The sequence below is a fragment of the Danio aesculapii genome, chromosome 7 (assembly GCF_903798145.1).
Source record: "Danio aesculapii chromosome 7, fDanAes4.1, whole genome shotgun sequence".
In the NCBI taxonomy this organism is placed as follows: Eukaryota; Metazoa; Chordata; class Actinopteri; order Cypriniformes; family Danionidae; genus Danio; species Danio aesculapii.
Window position 1 is genome coordinate 55556726 of NC_079441.1, and position 16665 is coordinate 55573390.

The 16665-nt window shown below is 36.7% G+C and overlaps 2 protein-coding genes and 1 non-coding gene across 4 annotated transcripts; all 3 read left to right on the plus strand.

The window, feature by feature from the left end:
* Positions 1-1406: 1406 nt before the first annotated feature.
* rps20 (ribosomal protein S20) lies at positions 1407-4129 on the plus strand. Of its 2 annotated transcripts, XM_056462203.1 has the most exons (5): positions 1407-1523; positions 2753-2852; positions 3047-3120; positions 3216-3290; positions 3884-4129. In XM_056462203.1, the coding sequence occupies exons 1-5, from the start codon at positions 1521-1523 to the stop codon at positions 4064-4066; spliced, it is 435 nt and encodes a 144-aa protein (XP_056318178.1). In that variant the 5' UTR covers positions 1407-1520; the 3' UTR covers positions 4067-4129. The 2 variants fall into 2 exon arrangements, with proteins under 2 accessions (XP_056318178.1, XP_056318179.1); XM_056462204.1 differs by lacking the exon at positions 3216-3290 and having other exon boundaries at positions 1410-1523.
* Positions 2884-2952, plus strand: LOC130233049 (small nucleolar RNA U54). Its single transcript, XR_008838189.1, has one exon. It is a non-coding gene; the product is annotated as a small nucleolar RNA U54 (small nucleolar RNA).
* A 1295-nt stretch (positions 4130-5424) lies between the features above and the next one.
* Positions 5425-11532, plus strand: zgc:56231 (uncharacterized protein LOC406257 homolog). The gene is made up of 18 exons (XM_056462957.1): positions 5425-5544; positions 5657-5752; positions 5853-5972; positions 6053-6191; positions 6270-6454; positions 7078-7165; positions 7238-7417; positions 7492-7603; positions 7712-7774; positions 7839-7985; positions 8059-8221; positions 9835-10011; positions 10177-10316; positions 10388-10553; positions 10688-10802; positions 10888-10958; positions 11030-11149; positions 11222-11532. The coding sequence occupies exons 1-18, from the start codon at positions 5425-5427 to the stop codon at positions 11450-11452; spliced, it is 2433 nt and encodes an 810-aa protein (XP_056318932.1). The 3' UTR covers positions 11453-11532.
* The last annotated feature ends 5133 nt before the right edge of the window (positions 11533-16665 follow it).

Genomic DNA, 16665 nt, shown 5'->3' on the forward strand with positions numbered 1-16665 from the left:
TTAACAATAAAATCAAAATTAAGTGTAGTAGTGCTACACATATGTTTATTTGATTTTGTTTTGTAAACCAACAATGCTGTGTGTGAAAGCCATTATTTAAAACAGTAAAAACATGGCCAACCATTTGGTTGAGGGGAAGTCAGAGGTTTAATGTATACACTATGTGTATTTAATACTCTCTACATAATCACATGTATGTACTTTTAATTTGATGCACACACTAAATTAATAATTACCTTTGACCCAGATAGATGTATTTGCACAAACTTGTCATCATGCTGTAGGAAGATGAAAAATGATATACTCATCATTATCATGAGAGTTTTACATTTAAGAGATTAATTTTTTTTTTTTACATTTAACAGATTAAAAAATAGTATTTATTTTTATGTGGCTGAATTGCAATTCTCAATGAAACTTAATATTTCAGAGTGTATTTTATTAATGAAAATTACATTTTGCAACTGGTGATGTGCATTTTTTAAAGAGAGTCAGTAAACAAAAGAATTACCATAACATTGAGGCATAGCTTATTCACTTCTTATGCTTTTATTTAGACAGAATTTTAAAAAAAGCTTGAAGATTTACCATAAAATTACCATTTATACAAAGTTTTTTCCCCTGGAAAATAATCTTTTCTTCTTCTTTTGAAATGGCAATGCAAACAGGCTGAACAGATCAAATTGACCATCTGTCACTGATGTTCAACAAATATGATGTATAAAAGTATTAGATTCTCATATTTGAATTTAATAAGTATTTTTTCATATTTCATTGTAATTCATTCTAAATAACATAAAAGCAAGTAGCCCATTTTTTTGTCTCAATCATTTCCCAGTATTACAATAATAGATTCCAGTGTCTTGTAGGTTTAATTGTGCATTTGTGCTATGTCCACTTAATATCAAATGCAGCATGAGCCAACCTAAAGGTAGAACATATATATATATTTCACAATTGATTAAACTCTTGTCAATAAAGGGATTTTCTTTTAACTTTAAACTATTGTTTAATATGAGAAAAACAACTTCTATGCAAAGCTGATATAATAATACATTTTATTGTCTTTGAAGAATCATATAGAGTGCAATTTAAGTAATGGTTCTTGTCTTTTTTTCCTGATAAAATTTTTTTTTATATTTAGAATTATACAATCTTAAAATTATAAGTGTATATATCGTGATATCTATAATATTTTCATGAAAAAATGATTTCGGTTATAATAATATAACCAATAGTCTTGGTTCAACCAATCTGTATTTGCAGCCCTACTTTTCATTTGCTAAAATGTCCTGCCCATCATCACCAGCCAACCCCGCGAAATGCGCTCTCTTTCGTTCCGGCGGAAGTGTTGACGTGTGTTGTTGTAACGCAGTACCCGGATGCGTTCATATAAATTCACGAGCAGGCCCTTTATTCCTCCTCTTTAGCAGAAGCGCAGCGAGCTCGCGTGGTTCCTGGCTCACCGCTGTTCGCCTTTCAGCTGTTGATACGAATAAGTCGGTCAGGAATTTGCAGTCATGGTAATTGTCCATTTTTTCAAACTGTATTAGCAAAGCCGAGCCTGTTAGGTTATTTTGTCTGTCTAGTTGACAACCGATTTTACGAACACGCGACAGAAGCTTTCTGATGGCATGTGTGTTTTTCGTTATGCCAGTCTGCCAGTAAGCTAAAATAACATTATTGTATAAACTAAGTCCAAATTGCTTTATTAATATTATATTTGTCAAGGATCCCACGACTCCGGTTTATCAATGTATTGACCATTTACATTTGGTCAAATATGAGCTCAAGTTCTACTCTCTAAATGGTAACGTTATAAGTAATGTATAAGATTTCTACGAGGTCTAAAATATGTTAATAGATCCCCTTGCCATAAGCGTAATGTGCTTAAACCAAGCCGTAAAATAACAAAAGTAATAAACGTATATGTAAACGCGGGACTTTTATTTCACTGTCTACGGAAATAGTGGAGCACGATCATGTCAAAATAAGAGTCCCAGGTGTTTGAGCTTGTGAACTATTAAAGTGTTTATATGCATGACGTCTTTTCACAAGTACGCTGTACCTGGCATTGAGGTAAAGTTGGTTTTATATTTGCATATTTAGACTTTCTCCTTAATATAATTTCAGAAATGTTATTTGCCAATTTCAAATAGTGAACTCGTGTTAGCAGCCAATGACTATCAAAGTACTACAATGTTCACTGTCAATTAAATAGTGCTAATGTTGTTCAAGTCATACTTGCATGAAATTTCAGTCCAAATATTGAAAGTACCATGGTAAACAGTACACAGATCTGTCATTGGACTAATGTGCGACTATACAACCAACTTTACCTCAATGTACCTGGCATACAGTTACCTTCATGGCTGAACCAACAAAATAAATTAATAAAAAATTTTATTTTTTGCTGAGCTATTTCAGAGAACTCGGAACAGAAATGAAATTTTACTTAAAAGTGGTTTCAAACATCTATTTTGTTTCATTGGCCACAAAAGATTATTTTAAAGACTGTTGGAAAGTGGTATCTGTAGACTGCTTGCCTGCATTCAAAGTATCGTCTTTTTTTAACAGGTTTAGAACAAGTGAAGGGAGTGTAAATGACATTTCTCCAGAGCTGTTTATTTAAATGTGATCCCCTGAGTAGTGTAATTTGTCTGTTAAACCAGTTTTTGGATTACAAGTTTGGAAAGTAGTGAGTTAAAAAAAACAAAAAAAACACTCCTAACAGCACATGTATGATTGACAGGCATTTAAAGACACTGGCAAGGCTCCCGTTGAAGCCGAGGTGGCCATTCACCGTATCCGCATCACTCTGACCAGCCGCAACGTCAAATCTTTGGAAAAGGGTATGTTTGTGCTTCATGTCTACTAGACCTATGGCTATGAGGATAAAATTGTATGAACGACTTAAATATGAGCTATATCATACGCTATTCTGAGCCCTTTTTTTAATCAAGTTGATCATTATGTCTGAATAGACCCCACTTGATGTCATTAAACCCCCCCCCCCCCTTTTTTTTTTTTTTTTTTTTGGTGGTAGTGTGTGCCGATTTGATCCGAGGTGCCAAGGAGAAGAGTCTGAAGGTGAAGGGACCTGTGCGCATGCCTACCAAGGTGAATACCAGTTTTGATTATTTTTAGTTTTAACGGGTTGCAATTTAAGTATTGTTTAAAGACCTTTGCTAAATAAAAATATGCACATTTCTAAGGTGCTTGCCGATCTAAGCCTGGCTTACACTGTGACTTCTGATAATCTTGTGCACTTCTGCCCCCATGTCACTAAGGTCTGTTGTCAACATCTGACTGTACAACAATCAAAACGCATTTGCAAAGCGCAATAATAATTTTCTTGACGCATTAACCCACCGGTGTCAGACTCAGTTCCTGGATGGCTGCAGCTCTGCACTTTTTAGATCCAACTCCAAGTAAACGCCTGATCAAACTAATTGAGTCCTTTAGGCTTGTATAAAACTAACAGGTAAGTGTGTTGGAGCAGGGTTGGAACTAAACTGCCAGGCAGCAGCTCTCCAGGAGCTAAGTTTGATGCTTCTGCATTGACCTGTACCTAACTGCAAATGTAAAATCTATAACATTAATTTTGCTTGTAACATGCCTCAATCATAAAAAAAAAAAAAATGAAAGCTTCAACCATTGGCTTGAATGCATTTGGTTTGGGACACTGCACGAAAGCGTCAACTTATGTAGTTACATGTGAAAATATAAAATCCACAAACACCACATATTTCAGCCTAGGATTACAGGAATCTTGTAGGCTTTACAAAATTTGTCTCCGTACAAATTGTTGCCAAAATCACTGTGTGAGCTTCGTTTGTGTTATGATTGTCCTAAATCCTGTAATTTCTCTCCCCCAAATCAGACCCTCCGCATCACTACTCGCAAGACTCCATGTGGTGAAGGTTCCAAGACCTGGGACAGATTCCAGATGCGGATCCACAAGCGCCTCATTGATCTGCACAGTCCATCTGAGATCGTCAAGCAGATCACCAGCATCAGCATTGAGCCTGGTGTTGAGGTGGAGGTCACCATTGCCGATGCTTAATTGCCGTCTGCACAATTAATCAGCTTTATTTCACATCTGATTAATAAAATTGGAAGTTTTGGATCTCTGTCTGCCTTTTTTCTTTTCCCCCACTCCAGATTGAATTGTCAAACTTTCATTTCTGTCATGTGCTATTTGGTGTGTTTTTTTTTTTTTTTTTTTTTTTTTTTTTTTTTTTTTTTTTTTTTTTTTTTTTAAATGGATCACAATATAAATTTGATTTTATAATTAAAAGTTAATTATAATATTGCAATTGCGTAGATACTGATATTCTAAAGAAATGAGATTTCCTCAAATGTAGTCAACATATAAAGTGGATTGAAAATTGCAATTGCGTAGAGACTGATGTTCTGAAGAAATGAGATTTTCTCAAATGTAGTCAACATTTGAAGTGGATCGAAAATTGTCTTAAGACAAGAATGGGTGTTCAATTCTTTTAGGGCAACTTTGATCATTTTGAACTACGAATGCTGACTATAGTTTTGAACTGGCATGCCAATCAATTTGACCTATACTCTTAAAAATGTGTATTTGCATAAATATGCCAATTGCTGTATATTGAGAAAATTGCACATGTTTTCAGTTTTTTTTCATTTGCAAAATGTGTTCAAGCAGTATTAATATAAAGTTGCTTTGCATAAAGAGGTACAAGGATTATTCATGTGGATTACTGTAAGTAAGCACAGGACATTGATTATATTTGCGGTCTCTGTATTACTATGAATACTTTTAATTAAAAATGTGCAAAGCTCAAATACGGGTGAAGAAATTGAAGAACTGTTGGGTACCTCAAGCCCTTAAAATGTTAACTTAACTCACTATCCTTAAGCTTAGTCCATGCATTAGCAGGGGTTGCCACAGCAGAATGAACCACCAATTACTCAGTCATATATTTTATGTGGTGAATACTTTTCTAGCCATGTTAACTTCATTTCATAATATTTAAATGTTATATAAATACTATTATACAACTAAGACATTTGTGTTGTAAATAATTAGTTTTTATATTTTTCAAGCGTATTAGAAAAGCCCTTTGAGGTTACAAACCAAAATGCTCTGCAACTATTGATTGCAACCGTGTTTAAATACGCATAAAAGATGTCGCAGGTGTGTTGGATGCTACTTAAGGAAATAATTGTAAACAGGTGTGTCAAATGCGTTTCAGGTAAGACCTTATCTTACCTGTGTTGGTTAAGCTATTTTTTAAACGTTGACGGCTCAAAAGTATTTTACATGTTTATTTTTCCTTCTCAATTTAGTTTGCTGTGTGCATCATCTTTTTAAACCACTAACAAACATTAAAGGTTTTGTTAGCTAAACTGAATTCATTGCTTTAAGAAAACAGCACTGGTATAATCATGGCAACTGTTGTTGACATGACTGAAGATACAGTGTTAGTGGCTATGGAGTCGACTGCTTGTGAACCTCATCATGTAGCTCTGCCAGAACTTTCTGGAGTTTCTTCCATAAATTCACAGGTCATAAGTCTACAGATGTTGATCTAAGCTTTATTATTAACATACAATTATATTATGACCACTGTATAGTGATTTAGATGATATTTAAAGTCTTGGGTGTGTGTGTGTGTAGAGTGAGAATGCTGAAATCCATGAACAGCAGCAACTTCGAGTTTACTTGAAAGTGCGTCCTTTCAGTGAAGAGGAGCTAAAAAACAACGAGGATCAGGTACTGTAGAACTCTTATTTCATAGAAATGTTTTTTTTTTTTTTTTTTTTTTTTTTGCCTTTTTGGAAGTGCAGAGGTTTTGATCTTCTTTCTCTTTCAGGGCTGTGTTGTATTGGAAGACTCTGAGACCATAGCTCTTCATGCTCCAAAAGGATCTGCCACAATGAAATGCAGTGAGAAGGGAATTGGGCAACAGGTCTATAAATTTAGCTTCTCACAGGTAAAGTTTTATAAAGGTATTAATCTTTGAATTGGTCCTTCAATTGCTTATTTCATACCAATTTTTGTAATGAAATGCAGATCTTTGGCCCAAACTGTACTCAGACGGAGTTTTTTGAAGGCACAATCAGTTCACAGGTGCAGGCCTTTCTTCATGGCAAAAATGCATTAGTGTTCAGTTATGGAGTGACCAATGCTGGAAAAACATACACAATACAAGGTGAACCTGGACATCAACACAATTTTTCATGTTATTTCGGGAGGTGTTCCATTTATACATAAAATGGTTTGTTTTAAGGTTCTCCAAAAGACCCAGGCATTTTGCCACGTGCTTTAGAGGTTCTGTTCAAGCACATTGGTGGTCATCAGTATGAGCACCTGGACCTAAAGCCATATTTAAGCTCTGATGTGCAAAAACTGGACTCTGAGCTGGTCAAGGTAGAGAGGAATGCCAAGGCTGCACTCTTCAGTTTGCTCAAAGAGGTTTGCAACCAATCTTAAAATCTCAAACAGGGTTTTCTAATGCCTGCACTATCACTAACAAATTTACTATATGTTTACATGATAATGTAGCTACTAAAAACAGAAACATTTTGTCTTTTTGAATGGGTGTCTGTAGAGAATTCCAACTGTCCACACAATTCTGTGAAAATTGCTACAGATGCTGATGTTGGAATGGGTAGCTTAACTACATTTTCAGTAGCACAGCTACTTCTGATGGAATGCAGCTTTTCCGCTAGCTACTTTTAACATTTAATCTGAGTAGCTATGTTTCATTTTTATGAATCTGCAATCTGAAGTAACACAGTGTCTTCTCACATACTACACTAGTGTATTGTAGTCTCATATAGGTACATTACACTTTTCTTTTTTTTTTTTTTCTCAATTAAGTTGACATTCAATCCATAGTGTATTATAACAGTTGGCAATTATCCTGTCCTAAAGTGTTGTGCGAGGGCTTCAATAAATTACCCAAAGGGAGTTGGCCTTTTGTGCACATTTGTAGTTTTCAGTATAATTTTATCACAATACTTTTTCTGAAAGTCACAAATCTTTCTAATTGTATACAAAGTTTAATTGATTTATTATTTGGCCTTTTCTCTTAGGATCCTGAACCCACAAAACTAAGAAAGAGAAGCTCAACATCCTCAATTAATAGTTTGTCCTTTTCCAACGTTTCATATGACCATACAGGTATCCAAGCGTTCTGATCAATAGATGGTGTGCGCATAACTGGTGTATAATCTCTTAACCAATGTCTTCCAGTTGACAGTGCTGATGGCATGGCTGATGAAGCACATTGTCTTTACTCTGTTTGGGTGGCGTTTTATGAAATCTACAATGAGCACGTGTATGACCTGCTTCAGCCAGCCCATTCCAGCAAAACCAAAAGACGTGCTGCACTGAGGGTTTGTGAGGACAGTACAGGGAGCTCTTACATTAGAGGTGAAGTCCTTTCACTCTTGAAGCAAAGCAGATGTTTAATTGCACTTTTAAATGTTGTTTGTGAATTTTGGAAGATTTGAGGTGGGTTAATGTGCAGAATACCGAGGAAGCCAGTAAGGTTCTGCGTGTGGGCAATAAGAACCGGAGTGCAGCAGCGACCAAGATGAACCAGTCATCCAGCAGAAGGTTGACTGCCCTATCAGCTAGTTTGATTATTGATCTGGTTTGCAAGTCTAAAGGAGGTTATTACATGACAAACATTTAGTACATGATTGACCTTTAGTTTTTTTGCAGTCACAGTATCTTCACCATCAAACTGATACGCATTGAAGGAGCAGATATTCAGGGATTGTCAGAGTAAGTGAAAAAGAGCATGCTATTTGTAATTTTGCAAGTGTAACGTGTTTCTCCACTTGTGTAGACTTTCTCTTTGTGACTTGGCTGGCTCTGAAAGATGCAACAAAACTAAAACCTTTGGAGATCGACTGAAGGAAGCTGGTAACATAAACAATTCCTTGCTGATTCTAGGCAAGTGTATTGCAGCACTCCGGAATAACCAAGGTTTCAGGTATAGGCAAATACCAAATGGAACCCTAAGACAGACAGGTTTATATGTGCTGATTTTTGTGTTTGTTTCTCAGGACAAAGAGTTATGTTCCTTTTCGAGAGAGCAAACTGACACGGCTCTTTCAAGGAATGTTTTGTGGCCGTGGCAGGGCTTCCATGATTGTGAATATTAATCAGTGTGCCTCAACGTATGATGAGACCCTCCACGTGATGAAGTTTTCTGCAGTTGCTAAGCAGGTTTGCATTTTTATTATTTTATACCTCCTTTTGACTTAACTTTTTTAATTAGTATGTGCACACCACTTGTCTGTTAACTCTGAGTTTGTAATTTACCTCTGTACCACATGCACTTGTACGCTACCTGACAAAAGTCTTGTCAATCCCAGTTTTAAGAGCAACAAATGATGATTTGGTAGAGTAGCAGAACTTTTTTTTTTTTTTTTTTTTTTTCCCTTTCCCCCCATGATCCATCTGTTGAACTGCAACCCAATCATCACAAATACTTCAGAAGACCTACTGGAACCTGCATGGACCCAAGATTTTCAGAGAAATCAGTCAAGCTTGAAGGAAAAATCATGGTTTGGGGTTACATTTTCAGTATGGTGGCGTGTGAGAGATTTGCAAAGTGGATGGCAACATCAACAGTCTGAGGTATCAAGACATTTGTGCTGCCCATTACATAACAAACCACAGTAGAGGGTAAATTCTTCAGCAGGATCGAGCTACTTCTCATACTTCAGCCTCCACATCAAAGTTCCTGAAAGCAAAGAAGGTCAAGGTCTTCCAGGATTGGCCAGCCCAGTCACCAGATATGAATGTTATTAAGCATGGTTAGGGTAAGATGAAGGCACTGAAGATGAATCTTGATTTAACTCTGAGTTCTGCAAGAACGCTTTCTTTGCCATTCCAGATGACTTAAAATACCAGTCATTGCAGAGATGTATGGATGCAGTCCTCCAAGCTCATGAGAGTCGTACACAATATTAATTATTTTTCCACTGCACCATGACTTTATATTCTATACCAGGGATGTCAAACTCCATTCCTGAAGGGCCGCAGCCCTGCAAAGTTTAGTTTCAGCCCTGCTTTAACTCGCTTACCTGTAGGTTTCAAACAAGACTGAAAGACTTTAATTAGTTTGATCAGCTGTTTAATTAGGGTTTGAACTAAACTGTGCAGGGCTGTGGCCCTCCAGGAATTGAGTTTGACATCCCTGTTCTATACTGTACATTTATTTCTGTTAAGTGACAAGACTTTTGTATAAGCAAAGTCAGACATTACTGTCCTAATTAAAAATCAAGGCATGAGCATGTTCCTAAAACTTGGATGGGTGACGAGACTTTTATCAAGTAGTGTATGTGTGGCACATTCAGCAAATGGCCAATAACATGGCATGGTCAGTATTAGTCATTTCTTGCAAGTCCACGCAATTCAGTTTGTCTGAAGACAAAGGTTTGGAACCATTTGGGGTGAGTTCATTTTTGTGGTAAACCATCTCATTAACTGGCCATTCAAAAGCATAAATTGAAATGATTAGAAGCAACAACTATTTTGATTCATCTTTAAAAAAAAATTATTTTTATAAAGTTAGGAGCAAAACAAGATGCGCTTTGTCAGTGGCTTAATATTGCATAAAATTTGCATGTTGCTAACGCACAGCCAATTGGTCCGATTTGTGTTTTTTTTTTTTTTAAAAACCTGGAATAACTTTCTCTGGTGCAGGTTAATCATGTCGCGCAAGTGGCCTTGGTGACAACCTGGTCACCCACCTTTTTGAGCCTGAAAACTTTGCTCAAACTTAATACTAACTGTACCTGGGTTAACCATCTGAGGCCTGTATACTTTTATAGGTATTACAGGTGATTCCTCCAAGATCTCTGGAGTCTCTGGCACCACGTCTGGTTGGTCTGGATGGGAAGCCATTGCTAAAGAATGGTGTTATTGATGACCAGGCTGTGGATGATTACCTATCAGAGGAAGAGCTGCTGGATGGAGACGAGGCAGATATGTCCATATTACCTCAAGAGGTGAATTATTGCTTTGGTCGAGCACTTGCATCAGTCATGACATTGCTTTATTGGTACACCAACACTATATTCTCAGAGCTTAACAATTTTGAAGTAACTCAAGAACTTGTAGAGAAACCTTTGCAACTTGATGATTGATTGTATTTGAATGCCGTTCTCTTTCAGGAGTTGGTAAACTTGGTGGAGAGTTTGCGTGTAAAGTTGTTGGCTGAGCGTAGAAAAAATCTGCTGCAAGAAATTCAGATTCGCAAGGAGATGGGTGACGCGATGTTGCAACAAATCATGGAGGCAGAGGAGCTGCACAGGTATGTTTTTGTGAACGTGATTGTCACCGTAACACATTTGTGGAAGGCTATTTATTTACATGCATGTGTAGTCGTCAGATGGAAGACCTAAAGGAGAGTTATGAAGAGAAGATGGACAGCACTTTTGAAATGTATAAAGAGGCATTGAAGGAGCATGCGTACCAGTGTGCTCTGGAGAGACTGGAAGAGGACTACATCCCTATAGAGGAATACAATGAAGAACACGAGAGAGTCGAGGCATATTTACATGTTTAAGCTGGTCAAAGGATTCTGCTTGCTACTATTTATATCCTAGAATTGTAGCTGTGCACCACAAAAAATTACAAAACCTAGTTTCATTTTATTAAACCACTCGGGTGTTTTGTTTGTAGGCGCTAGAGAAGCGTGTATGCGAGTTGGAACAGAAATGCCGGTGTTCTGGTCCTCTACCCAACGTACAAGACAATTCCATGCAGACAAACCCACTGCCTACCACAGAAGAGTCTGGTATTGTCATGTGTGCTTTTATAGATTGGCTTTATTATTGTTAATAATAATAATAATAATACTCATTCATGAATTGTCTATGCAGGTGCTGAAAGGTTTAAACTGCTGTACAAGGAAAAGTGTGCAGTGGAGAACCTCTGTGTTGAGAAGCAAGAGGTAAATGGACCAGTGAAGATTTCTGTTTTACAACTTGAATTTTTACAACTTGTTGTTTTTATTTTTATTAGTTCATAATGTCTCTTGAGCAGCGGATTGGAGAGTTGAATGACACTCTGCAAGAAGCTGGGGAGAGCTATATGGAAAAACTTGCAGAAGTTCAAAATCTGCAAAACAGACTATCAACTCGGGTAAGAATGGATGCAAATAACTTTTGTTTATGGCTGTGTGCTTGTTATGAAAGGTATATTTATTGTTGACAGGAGCAAGAGATTGAATGCTTGCAAAGTAACGTCATGGCTAAAGAGAAGGAGATAACTGGTTTGCGGGAGGAGATCACAAAGTTGGCCAGTGATTCTATAGGGCAGCCTCGTCCAAGGTGTGGTCTGTTGGTCAACATTAAAGAATCAATGACTCCGCCATCTACAGGAAGTTTATGCCGCACTATTAGAAAGTCTGTTAGAGCAACATCGCTAAGGAAAAAGGCAAGCTAATAATTGCATGCCTGAGAGCTTTTGTTGTAGCTGTTTTTACTAGGTTTTTAATTCAATAATAAATGATCATTTTAAATTGACTTATTTTTATTATTGATTACAGCATTATAATGTTTGATTCCCAGATAATTCTTCATGTTTATTTACGCTTTTACAATGTAGATTGTGTCAAAGCAACTGAAACAGTGTCAGTCCAGTTTTCAGAGTTGAAGTTCAGTTTGGTTTAATTTTTACTGTTAAAAGTCCAAACACTGAAAAGCAAATCCATCGATGTGCAGCTCCACAAGTCCCAAACCAAGCATGATCGTGGTGAGGAACATACTTCAATTCAAGAAAGTGAAGAATAAAATGCCTTGAGAAACTGGCTCAGTTGAGCACGACCAATTCTTCTCTGGCCAAACTTCTTGGACAGAGCTGCAGTCTAGGCGCCAGAGGCTGGAGAATGCTGGACGTCCATCGTGGAGAAGCTGCAGGTGTGAGTAGGTCACTGACGGGTGATCAGGCTGGCCTACGGGATCAAGGAGAAAACACAAATTTCATCTTTGAGTTTATAAATTTATTTATTTTTTTAATTTTTCAAGTTGTTTAAAGGAACCGTATGTGAGTTTTGCAAATAGAGGGCCCATACCCAACAAAGATTTATCGTTGGCTGTGACTAGGGATTCATGGGAATTGTCATCATTAATACTTCGTGACTCTTTCCTTTTAATCCTGCAGAATAGGATTTCAGCAGTACCAGCCTTCCTCTGCGTCATACTACCATAAGTTAAATGCTGCGTATTAACTTTTGGGTAGTAAGAAGCAGAGTAAAGCTTAAAGCCATTGAACTGTGCTATGAAAGCAGCAGTACTTTTATATTGCCAGTTGACCCCTTCTTCATCCATGTAGGCATCATTACCAGGATAAAACGGATCTGCTTCTGGTCAAGCTTTATACTGCTCTAATAAATGCAAAACATATTAAAGTATCATGTTGTTTCACTATGTTCTATAAAACCAAACAAGAAATCGAGAATGTATGAAAAGGGTGAGACTGTCTGTCACTACATGGAGTTGTTTATTTATCTGCAACTGCATTTATCTGCGTTTGAAACATCAGGGATAATGCAAGTACAAAGCAACATATGTAACTGGTATATTTAATTAGCTTCTATACAGCATATTCAAGTGTTAAGGTCTGGAAGAAATTTAAAACAAACAGTCAACCACACTCTCAAATCTTATATTCATGGACTTGTAGCTATGTGAACGCTTCGGCAGACTCAAGAATCAGAATCGAGTTCAGCTTTTTTTTTTTTTTTCTCTCCTCCTCCTCCTCCTCTACTGCTTTTGTTTTTCGTCAGCAATTTCGTTATAATAACAAACGCAGCATCTAAATTGGGAAGATTTTTTTTCACAAGGATCAATTTTTAGACCCAAACGCTAGAGGGCGGCAGACAATCAATTAACCATAAGTCCAACAAGTACATGCAAATGGAGAGAAATAATTTTTATACAATCAGATATTCATTAAGTGCCCCGTGTTACACCCACACAGGACACAATCTGTCTGTAAATTTAAAGCTTTGTGTTCAGTTATATTAAGATACATAGTGATAAAGCTAATTAAAGATTTATAAGCATTGTAGAAAGCACAAACATATTTTCAATCTATACTAATAAGGCTATAACAGAAGATTCTATGTCATAAAAATTAAATTTCAAGCATGTGTTCAGTTTACTTTTTAATGGACAGCAAACTACGAGACCCTAAATACTGAAAAGATTTCTTATTCTGGCTCTCCCTGATGGCCCACATTAGCCTAACAGTCATTTTCTGTCATTGACATACATACAAACCCAGATGATCACAGGGAGAACATGCAAACTCCACACAGGCCTCCTGGTCCAGCCTGACCGGAACCAGCGGCCTTGCTGTGAGGCAACTGTGCCAAGATATTTCGTCTATAATTCTAGAATTAATTGAAAGTGAATTTTAGTTGTGGCTATACCATGCTAGTACAACAATTTATTTTATGAAAAAGAGTGATAATTGTCTATATTCACAAAACGCCACAAAGAGTTTGTTAAATAGCTGTCAAAAGTTTTTAACTTTTTTTTTCCCCTTCATAAAGATTTACAAATATAGATTGGCCTAGTCTTAAAGTAACACTCTTTAAAAAAATGTATTTAAAAAAGCTCATTTTATCACTCCCATATAGATAAACCGTTGAATTTGGCCATTTTTGAATCCATTCATCTCTGGGTTTGGTAAATACTCTCGTGCGCTTATTTGACGCAGCTGCGTTTTAAAACACGAAAGCGAGGCTGCAGTGGGAAGTAACCCGGAAGTAGAGGATCAGTGCTGTAAACATTGCAACAACATTCTGTGTACTAAAAACCTCAGCTGTTGCCGTGATTTTTTTCAAAATGCAGATATGGTGTAAACATCACTTCAATGTCATTCAGTTTTTTAATTTAAACAAAAGCATATTGGGCATAAAACAACATTACAATCTCTTTCAGACTAATATGCCTAAGTGTCCTCCTAGGCTTCAGTGCACGGCAGCAGGTAATCACCGGGCGGACGCTTCTCAGCTTCAGCCTATGTAACCCGGTGAGCGATTAAAAACCATGCAGCACTCTGAAGTACACCCTCGTGTTGTCTGTAATAGTGTTGTCCCAGTACTGGTTTTAAAAACGTCCTTTTCCCACTAACATTTAAGCGCAGCTGAGCAGCGCTGATTTGCCATGGTATTCACCAGTGCTCAACAGATGCTCACCACTCTTCACAGAGTGCAAAACACCGATACATGGACACTGGAGCGTTTTAAAGCCGTGAAGATCAGTGGATAAGCAGATTGCTCGTCTGTGTTTGCACTCGGTAAACATTGGTGAAGTGCGGTGAACTGATGACCTTCACGGCCAATCACAGTCATTTCTGTTGAGCATGTGAACACAATAGCAAATCAGCGGTGCTTAAATGTTAACAGGGAATGGATTTTATTTTATTTATTTTTTTAGTATTGAAATTTTGTATCGTGACAAGTCTAATAAAGTGAAAGAATCAGTTAATTAACTTGAGTTTGATGAATGGCATCTAAAATGTGTGTTTGGGAAAGAAAACGTTAGCTAACTAGTGCCATTTCCCTTAACTTAGCTGAAAATGAGGTCCGATATCCTTTTTTATTTTCACTATTCATTCAGAACTGACTTTTAAGTCACTCGGAAGGTGGTGAAAGTATAAATTTTTGTCACTTTCTCTTCGCTAATCAGATATACAGACAGTTACACAACATTCCTGTGTGACTCAGGTGATATTTCGGGGTTTCTTCCCACCGCAGCCTCGATTTCACTGTTTAAAATGGGGGCCGTGTGAAATCAGTGTATTCCGGCATAATAATCAAGGAATTTAAATGCCATACCATGGCTGCAGCAGGCGCAATTAGATTGCGGAACGCTGGAAAAATATTGCAAACATTGAGTCATTTCGTCACCTTAGAATTATAAGGTTCTATCTGACATCTGACATTCTATCTCACATATTCTTATTAAATAACAACTTATTTATATTATGTGATGCTTTTTTATAAATTGTTTACATTTTAAGACTTTTTATTTAAAAAACAAAAATGGTTTATCTACAAAATCGAGCTGTAGCTTGGCTTTATAAGGTTCTTTCTGTGAGCATCAGCATTTTTAATGCACGCACGAGGACCAATCAGGATCAGCTTTCTTTGTATTTCGCCGGACTGCTCCATTGACAGCAGGAAACAACAGAAAGACAAAATCACATAAAATCAGAGTCAGCTAAATAATGCCACACCACACTAAATTGAGATGTGTGTAGAGTGTGATGATTTAGAAGCATTTCCTTTACATTGAGATTCATTCATTCATTCATTTTCTTTTCGGCTTAGTCCCTTTATTAATCTGGGGTCATCACAGCAGAATGAACCACCAACTTATCCAGCATATGTTTTACGCAGCGGATGCTCTTCCAGCTGCAACCCATTGCTGGAAAACACCCATACACACTCAATCACACACATGCACCATGGCCAATTTTAGCTTTCCCAATTCCCCTATAGTGCATGTCTTTGGACTTGGGGGGGAAACTGGAGCACCCGGCGGAAACCCACGCGAACACGGACAGAACATGCAAACTCCACTCAGAAATGCCAACTGACCCACCTGAGGCTCGACCCGCGTCGCCAACATTGAGATAAAATGTTAAATTTTACATTATTGAAAAAGAGATAAATATAAAAAAATGTATATATTAAATGTGAAATATATTTATTTGTTTACATAAAGTCAGTAAAATGCTTTTCAGTGTTTATTAAACTCATTTAGTCATCGTCTGTTTCTTTTAAAGTCTTTAAATTTAATATTAAGCCTTGAGTGCAAATACTTAATTTAATTCATGGGGCATATAATTCAATAATTTATATAAAGCATAAAATTGAATAAAGAATAACATATTAATTAGATAAAATTAACATCTGCACTGGAAAAAAATTATTTAGCACAGCCTTGCTTGCTTAATTTGAACAAGAAAAAATATTCATCCTAGAACATGAAATAAATGTTATAGAAAGCAAAAATTCAACTTTCTCAAGCATCAACATATTGTTAGAACATCATATTATATATTTTTTGATTGTATTTCTTGAAAAGTAATGCTTCAATTAATGATCTGCCAGATAGAACCTTATAATTTCAAGCGGAAAATGACTTTTCAGAATGAGAAGGTTCTATCTGCATTTACCGTGTTTTATTTTTTTTACTCCAATTTGCAAATGTAAGAGAACTTTGATCATTTACATTTAGAGAACCCTTAGGGTCTCTGTCATGCTCATGTATGAAATAGAACTGTTACACACATATTGTTTGCTATATGGAATGCAAAAACTTTCAAGCTCAAAATCTCAAAATCAGTCAGAATGCAGATAGAACCTTATAATTCTAAGGTGACAATTTGTTTGAGACAGTTCCTCTTCGGCATAGTTGAACATATTCTCTTCAATACCTAGTAATTGATAAATAAACCTAACTCTACAGTATGAGAAACCTCCTATGATGTTTGAAGTTTTACAGTCTTTAGTGAACTGAGACACCCGACACTGTCAATGAACACTAGATCAGAAAAAACAACTTTACTCTCATCAGTCGTCATTTCTCTTTGGGACAAATAACGTGTTGCTTGGCTTCTTGCTGACACCCGAGCTTCCA